The sequence below is a fragment of the Cephus cinctus genome, unplaced genomic scaffold, assembly GCF_000341935.2.
Source record: "Cephus cinctus unplaced genomic scaffold, Ccin1 Ccin1_scaffold0123, whole genome shotgun sequence".
Classification (NCBI taxonomy): domain Eukaryota; kingdom Metazoa; phylum Arthropoda; class Insecta; order Hymenoptera; family Cephidae; genus Cephus; species Cephus cinctus.
In genome coordinates, this window is record NW_014332857.1 from 854800 (window position 1) to 863785 (window position 8986).

At 45.1% G+C, this 8986-nt stretch overlaps 1 protein-coding gene across 3 annotated transcripts in view; it reads right to left on the reverse strand.

Annotated features, from left to right (window-relative positions):
• Nucleotides 1–229: 229 nt before the first annotated feature.
• The window catches only part of LOC107274859 (homeobox protein orthopedia), a 17989-nt gene continuing 9232 nt past the window's right edge, over nucleotides 230–8986 (reverse strand). For 2 of the 3 annotated variants that reach the window (XM_025079799.1, XM_015754419.2), the window contains 3 exons: nucleotides 4815–4995; nucleotides 4566–4745; nucleotides 230–2659 (listed from right to left, as the gene is read on the reverse strand). In XM_025079799.1, the coding sequence (XP_024935567.1) occupies nucleotides 2346–2659; nucleotides 4566–4745; nucleotides 4815–4995 (675 nt within the window). In that variant the 3' untranslated portion in view covers nucleotides 230–2345. Of the gene's footprint in view, nucleotides 2660–3186; nucleotides 4417–4565; nucleotides 4746–4814; nucleotides 4996–8986 lie in introns of those variants that run through there. The other variant, XM_025079800.1, reaches the window with a different exon arrangement.

Consider the following 8986-nt stretch of genomic DNA (forward strand, 5'->3'; position numbering starts at 1 on the left):
GTGAGTAGCAGCGAAGATCTCATATGTTTATGGTACGTATAGATACATTGGAGAGAAGTGTATTTTGACTCTTTTTTTTTTCAGACGTAAGAGTACCGATAATTGGCAATTTATCAGGATTCTTTATTTTTTTTTTTTTTTTTTTTTTTTTTTTTGGACGATGCTGCTGAACGAGGAAGTATATACATGTAACATATGTATTATGCATACGGATAACAAAAGCCGCAACTTCTCGAGATTTTGATAATGATTTATTTTACACACTTATTTGACCTCTATACACAACTATACAACGATGGAAATAAAAATTTTTTTTACTTATCAATTCTCGCTAAAGCCATTGACGGAAAGTGATTCGTGACAAGTGCGCGATAACGACGATAATATAACTATGCTCGTATGTAACAGTCCCGAGAAAAATGAGAGATGAGTGTCGCGTCTATCATTTCTTTTTTCATTTCCCTTACGACGATGAAAAACAATGATTAAACTCAAAGACACACTGCAAGGAACTTGGTATCGATCGCTTCGGGGAGACGTTTGCTTTTATTGATTAATTTTGTAAGAAACAAAAAATTACTCCAAAATCTCAAAGAATCGTTGATATCATTTTTGTTCGTAATCGATGTACGAATAATTAACATGTCGATTAAAAGGAAAAAAATTATCTTTGATTTTCAAAGATACTGAAAAACGCCCTGTGCCAACAGATACGCGTGTAACGAAATTTCGAAAAGCTTTCCAAGCACGCGAAAATTCATTGAAAAGCAAAGGGTAGTGCGAATCGGTTTTCGATTGGAGCGTGAAAGAAAAAACCCTTTTTTTTTCACGAGCCACAAAGTCATCCGCATGAAAGCGACGGTAGGGCGATATTTAAAAAAAAAAATCACCCTGCACCTATATTCTTGTTTGTACATTAAAAATCGTATACGTTTTTTTTTTTGTTGTTGTTTGTAGTGATACACTGATAACTACCTAAAGTTAATTAAATTCTATCCGTTAATTTTATCTATAACTATTGTAAATTCGTAACTAGAATATTCAATTTCCTCCCCGTACCTGTTCGTGACCTCTCACACTATATTATGACCTCTCGCGATTAAATAAATCGTCGCCGTCGCCGCGATCGGCGCCCATTTGCAATATCATGGCGGAGGGTTGACGCTGGTAGAAAAAAAAGGTCCCAGCGCACCGTCCGGAAATATCACAATGTCCAAGTATACTCGCGTTTTGTCCGTAATAATTATTATTGTTAATAATATACTTATCGATATATTTATCGCTACACGTATACCTTTATTTACAAAAACCTTATGCTTCGCTGACAACAATAAAACGATCGATATATAATTCGATATCATGTAAGATTATTTTGGGTGAATGCAACACGATTACGTAACGCTAACCAATTTCCGATATCGATTGATCTTAAAATATGAATATGATAAACAGCGTCGCGACGTCCGATCGATTATAACTTTTTATCATACCATGGTATCGGTAACGGTGGTCGCAATGTCACGTGGATATTTTTTTAATCACTCTCCCCTCTCCGCCACCTCTATTTACAATCTTCACTTACGTTACGCAAATTTCTTCGTATACTTCCGGCTTCAGATGCGATTTTATCGAGCCGACGGTACAGCGCGGACGACTCGACGAAGTAAATATTTTATTTTCTCCAGTAAAATCGATTTCAGCCACTTCATCGCAAAGTCTTCGCTCAGACGATTCCCACGCATGCGGATAATTGTGAAGGATGCAAAAAAAGGCGCAGCATCGTTGCTACAGATGAATTTCATAATTCATAGGATAATTTATAATGTAATGTATTAAGCGGAGTTTTGTGTTTTTCTCTGACTAGTAAGAAGCCCGTCGCACCGATCCGTCAAGAAGTTCAAACTGGCCAGTCGACATTGGAAAAGAGAAAGAAAAAGAACGGGAAAGAAAGAAAGAAGTATATGTCCAGCTACTACCGTAAGCTACCACTGTTCCTGATAAAAAAACAGATCCAGCATCTTCCTGCATTTACGCAGGAGAAAGTGCTGGTACAATTATCCTGGAGACAGGATACTAATAATACATTAATGATTTGCAGTACTGGAGGCACCCAAAACTAAACCCTCATTCACTGTCAGGACGTCACTGTCTGGTTGGTCTTCCTGAAGAAGGTACGGGTCTACGTGTCCGCAGCACAGACCCGGAGGACACCGTCGCGTTCCTGGCGTCCCACAGGAAGATGGATGCTGTGCGAAATCTCTCTCGGCATTAATCCACGTTATCGAGCATCAGGAAGCAGCAGGATCGATCAGCATGTCGGATGATCACGGAAGCCCAAGGGACACTCAGTAGACGGAACTGTACTCCAGGTCATGGGAGTACTGAGGTGGTCCAGGTGGCGGTGGAGGTGGTGGTTGAGGACTGTACTGCTGGGATGCGTCGGAAGCACGACGTCTAAGCGCCGCGATGCTGTGAGCGCCTCTCCAGTCCGAAGCTTCGCCGTTTCCGTCCGTCCCGACGCAGGAGACTCCACCACCGGAAACGGCACCCGGCGAGCCTTGGCCGCAATTTAATCCCGATCCCAGACTGCTACCCTGACCGCCGCCGACGGAGGAGCCACCAGGAGGCGAACCACGGGACGCCGACACGTGAACACCCCCTAGGTATAAATGAGAGATTAAAAAGAGAACGGACTAGAAATTGCATGTCTAAACGAACATTTTTGTGGCTTAAATTAAGCTTTCTGGTACAAAATGGGATTTGCTTTTAGGTTAGAGTTTCCTGTGACCCAGGGCAATTTACAGGTGCGATATCGCAGGTGTAGAGGATCGCCTCTCTTGGTGGGCCCGACCGAGGACGTCAATACGGTAGGCAGGGCTTACGAAGTGCGTCCGAGGCTACTGGATGTCGTAAACTCATTCCCATCCTGGTCACGACGTTGGTGGCCTCTTGGTTAGGTTCTACGTTTAAGTTCCTTTTACGATATCCACCTCCATATAGGGCCACTGTTTATCCAGGATAAAAGTCTTCTTGAGAAGTACGCGAAAAGGTTTACACCAAATGGATTTAAGGGAGTCCTATAATCTATCCCTGTTCGGTATCCACGTAGCTGGATGTGATGGAATGTCCGTTACGAATCGTGGTCTAACCTCAAAAAGATCATTCCACCAGAGTATGAGACCGGTAAGAAAATTTACTTTCCTTATAATTTATTAATCATCCGGTACAACCTGCATACACGGATACTTATTTTACATGGGAATAACTTTTGTGTGGGCATTAAGAGTGGAGAGCATAACGGCCAATAAATCGGGCATTTTGAAATGTGTTAATTTACACCTCATAGAGTCTTGTTTGCGGCGACAGAGGGCAGCACAATTGGTGGAACCGACCGAACCATCGCATTTCGAAAGTGCTAATCATCATTGAAAACCGAAAAATAAGCCTCGCTCTAAAAGCTGTTTGCCCGATGTGTTACCGCCGCGTAAAGGCGGTTACTGCAAACCAACGACCAACTATTGCCTCTTCGTCATCCGCCGTGACTCCTCGAGCTCCAGCTGTACTCCCGCTTCGCGAGAGACAGTTGTAACACGGCGAGGGCATATTTTTAAGTAACGCAGCTAAGAAGCTCGACTGGTGATAATGTATGGTAATTGACACGGTGCGCGCGCGTTACGTATCTCGGTACATATAAGTTTCTGGTTGTGAAATTGTAGTAACGCGTCCGAAGTCTTCGCTACGGTTTCTTCGAGTGGACCAATTAGTGAACGACAGGGGCGAAAAGTCTTGGACGCGAATACTTGCATAATTTTCACTTGCGCGAATCGTCGTCTTTTAAAGAATTACAATGTGAAACTATTACTTTTCTAGGTCGCGTTTAAGACGAAACGATTTCAAGATACTTTTAAGCCATTCTTTTGGGGCTTTTTACACGAATAACGTATAGCCGGGAGTTGTTCAAAATGTATTATGCACAAGAGGCGTAACCGTGTACCGTTATGCATGTTAAAAAAATGTTAATGTCCAGCATATATTTCAATTTTTTTTTTTTTTCAGAAAATAAAGAACGACATACGTAAAATTTCGCGATATTTTTACAACAGTACCAATAACGATGGTCAATGAATTTTGCTGCTTGGAAATGGACAAAGTGGACCCGGTTCCACGTGAAGTGCACCTCAACCGAGACAGACTGTGCATCAGGACGTAATGGTAAATACACAGTGAAAGATCTCGCACCTAGGTGCGACCACCTTGAGGTCTGCCTGCGTAAACACAAGAATGAAGTTTATGTTTCTGTCTCAAATTCCTTGTGGGCAGAGAGTGACGAGAAAGTCCAAGAAGAAGGATAGGATGCAGGTACCTTTGGACGTTCGCTCACCCTTCAGGATCACATCGTGGACCCTGGTGAGCTTCCTTTCCGAAAAATCATGTACAAATAAAGAATTTAGAATTTTATGATTGCCCTTCACAGAAATCATACTCTATAAATATATACAGGTCGTACCAGAATCCAAGAGCAAACGTGCCTACGATAAAGAATGAGGAAGCCACCAAAGACTCACCAAGTGAATTCAAACCGTAACTAGCTTGATAGACGGATTGGGATGGACTGCTGATTGGTAAGCCGGAATTACTGAGTCCCAAGCTGGTGCCCAGACTTCCGGAACTTTGTTGTCCAAGTTGACCCAAACTCTGTCCAAAGCCACCCATGCCCATGCCACCTTGACTCAGCTGACTAAGGCCTGAGGTGATGAAAAAAAAATTTCACAAAATTATACATACCAAAAATGATAACAGCCTCAACTACCAACCTGGACCCATACCCCATCGATCGGTGGGAGCATGAAACATCCCGGCAGCTCCACAGAGTTCAGAACTCATAGCTCCAAAGGGTGGCAGACCGTGAGATGGTAGTAGAGCACCTGGTGATCTGAAGACGTTGGTAGTCTTCTTGCGCTTCTTCCATTTGGCACGTCGATTTTGAAACCACACCTAAAATGGAACATGTACACGTTTACGTATTGTCATGAAGCTGACAGTCAAGAAAATATAGCGTATAAAGCCAGAAGAGGGTATAGTCCAGGTTATCCTGGTGGGGTCGCACGAGGGTAGCAATGAAGAATCAAACTCGGTGGAGTCCTATAGGGTAGGAATGGGGTTGTTCCTTGATGTTACAACAATATCTTCGAACCCCAACGGCAGCAGCTATTAGCCAACGTTATGAGCTGTTGATTCTGGCCACGTAGTGGCCCCTAAGCTGCGAGGTCCTGGGGACTTGATTTATTGATATCGCATGCAAAGCCCGTCCCCGTGTTCTCCGATATACCCGGGGCTCGTAGCCTAGAGTCCCTTTCCTGGTTCGCGGTGGGCGCCATAGCCCATTTCATATGTGCCCATAAATTAGTACTTTAGCATTAGCGTGCGGGCAGCGCACGCGTTCTCGCGATTCGAACACCGTACATACCCCGACGCCCTTCTACCTCCTACAGCATACAGGGATTATACGAATCTAATTGGATATATGGGATTTGCAGGTTACACTCCGCACCAGGGTCTACCGTCAGGGTTCTACCGTCTGCGAGAAACGTCACGTTCCTGCAGAAGCTGCCATTGCTAGGAGTCAAACGTCTTTGGAGAGGATAAGGAAAAAGATTTTTTATACGGCAAATAGATTGTCAAGGGATGAATATTTTCTTTGAAAATAATTAATTAATTTTTATATTTTTATAGGGAGTGGCGCGCTGCTATATTCTTCATCAGAGCCTCCTCCGGCTTCGTCTCGCGAGAGGGTTTATTCGAGACTCGTTTAAAATGCCAATAACCATATTGCTCTGGCGCATACGGAGGATCCAATAAAGAAGAAACTACCCTTAGAACAGAGGGCGTGCCGGCGGGCACCATCTCCGAGATCCCTTGACTAGCCTCAGCTTCACCTTTAACCCCCGACTTGTCCCTTCCTTTCTTCCCTTCGTTTTAGCAGCAGCCACCTTGAAAGCAAGGTAGCTTGTAAACGATACGCTCTGTCTCCCTTTTGCAACCCTCCTTGTGATACACCCTCTTCTACTCGTGCTACCGTCCCCTTTCGCATCCCCTTGAATCCCGTAGACGAGCCAAGCGCGCCTTCCACACCCCCGACCCCATTCAACCCCCCCTTCACCTCTCAGCCTCCTCCTCTACCCGGTGGGTGTGGTTGCACAGATTTCATGCTAGAGCTACGGCTAAAAGCCCGTGGATAATTCGCACTTACACGCTTGGTGAAGAAAAAAAAAAGAAAAACCAAAAAAAAAACCAACAAATATGATCGGCAGGGTTCAACCATCCCTCACAGCTCGAGAGCTAGGACCGCGTGGAGTCTATTGCAGAGGTATATTTTCGACTATTTTTAATTGGACGCTTAATAAAGCTCTGTGAAATTTTATATGAAAGTTTAAAATTAATCTGGTTTAGTGAATTAAATAGATCCAATGATCCGACGTGGATCCCGAGTACGTGGGTCAAGTATTACAAAGTCATCCTGACTAATTCATCCGTGGAGCAGCTTGTTCAGCTCAAACAAGGTACATTCATCAGGATCGGTCAGGAGGAGTGCAGAAGGGCATACGAATGATCGGATTAAAAGGGTAAGCCACGTGCAAAGTGATCGCAGCAACTGTTAAACCGGTAAGCAGAGGATCAAACCGATCGGAACACACCTTTCGATGACTAAGACCAGCTAGAAAGTGGCGCACGATCATCGTTCGGCTGGTCAATTAGGCGAGTTGCTTTTTAAAAATTGATCAATCACCGCAGGATACGGATGGGAGCGCGTGCGCCAAGGCAGCTGTCCATCCAGGCACCTGGAGATGGAGAATCACGCCAAGAGTACGAGTAGGGTGGTTTGGCCGTTTCCAAAGAACTTTAGGCAGATCTTATATATGCTCGTAGAACGAGGTCGAGGTACAGCTCGAGTAAATTGTTATGCAATCGAGTATGGGTAAAGCTGATGGTAGTCGTATCTTGGTATCCTTTGGTTACCACTAAAGGTCAGGTTGTGCTGGTAGAGGGAGCGAAGGTCGGAGCCCAAGAGCGACAAATATTTGAAGGTGACGAGACTTTTCTATTTGTTTTTCGGCAATCCTGGATAGCTTAGTCTAACTTGGCGAAAAAAAGATCCTCGAGCCCTTGGGGTCCTAAGAGATGACGGCGAGGGCTCGAGCTTCAGGGGCGGATGATGGTTTGAGGTTAGGGTGAAACTGAGGAAGGTGAGACCTCGTAAAGGGGGTTTGAACGGGTGCTGATATAAATTGAGCTTCACCATCAAGGCAAGCGGCTGGGATCTGCCAGAGACCCTAAGATATATCGGAGTAGCTTCCGGCTGCACCATTGAGAAATTACTTGGCCGAGATTCTGATAATAGAGGGAAATAAAAATCTGATCTTCCGCCCGGAAGGAATTTCGAGAAAGAGAGACGCACGATGAAAGAAGAAAAAAAAATTTATTTTTCATACAGACACAAAGTCGTGAGCGTCGCCTTTGGCATCGCTGAACATATTTGTATTTTCTGATACCTTCCGATGGATATTTAAAATTATCGAATGGACCATAGCTTTTTATTCGAAAATACCACTCTGGTGTAATAAATTAATTTAAAAGCGGCGGACGTTTAAAATTGGAACTAATGGGTTCCGTTAAGCGCAAATGTCAAGTGTCAACCGAGACATTCAAATGTAGCTGATTTTACTTTCGTCGCTTGACACATCAACCCCTGACTTTTGTGCTACTTGATTTTCGCGTCATTACTAAGTCATGACTTTGCCCGTGATAAAAAGTTTGACGTAATTTTTTCATTCATCATCACAACGCAACTCCGGCTACCGATTCAGATAACGTTCTCGCTTTCTGGTTCCCTTAGAGTCGCCACCCTGCTTGGAATTCGTATAGCTACGCCAATGCTCTCGGAGGATTTGATATCGTTTAGTTGAGGTCGAGGTGCTCGAATCTGCCGTGGGGAGATAGTCTCGACGTACCGAGTTGCCCGGCAGAGGAGAGTACCCGACGGAGACGTCTCCACGGACCGGTAGAAGCCCGGGTGAGATACCGGAGCCTCGCTGGAGACGGGCAAAGGGCTGTAGAGCGGGCGGAGATATGGTTTTGATACGGTTGAGGGCAGAGGAGGAACCCCCTGACCCGAGTTAAGGATGCTATGCCCAACTGTCGCCCGATGACCTGGGGAAGCGGTCGTGGAGGATCTCCAGGAGTTACGTAACGATCCGCTAAGGAACGCTCTCGGTTTGGATCAAAGGGACGACTGGAGGAAAAAAAAAGGTATCGGCTATAAGGATCTCGACCAATCAGAACGATTAGTTCTCGAATTTGGCTATTTTGTCAAAGCAGTCTGTCTCGGGGCACCGACCGAGGTGTCACGAACTGCCTCGAGCTCCCGTGCTATCTGTTGATAGTTTTTCTAGCTGTGTTTCGATATGGCATAGAAAGTTCTCGCTCGTGTAGTTCTCGCGTCGCTGTCACGACATCCAGGAAATTCAACCAGGATTTTCTGAGTGTATCCCGGAATCCGGAGGTGTAGTGCTGTGTCCGCCCTGACCGTCCTCTGGATACAGTTCTCGGCCTTCACGGATTAGCTGCACCAGCTCCGGTGAGGACTCCCAATTTATTAGTTGGTGAAGGGATTTCGATTTTGATAGTTCAGATTCGTTCCGTTACGTTCTCGATCCGTTGCTCTCTGTATCTCGCACTATTTGTCTGACTCTTACTCCGACCTTCTCTACCTCAACCTAGCAGCCTGAGCGGCCGTGTATTTCCGTAACCGTCCGCTCCTGTCCGAGCATCCAGTTGCGTTTGCTGTTTTTACGCGACTCCAAAAATGGACAGGATCCGTTAAGTTATCGCAGTATCTGACAGGTTCCGTCAGAGCTCCCGTTTCGCCGGAGTTGGGCCTGTTCCACTCCGACTCCCAGGTCATACCGGCTCGTCAGTTCCCGGTGAC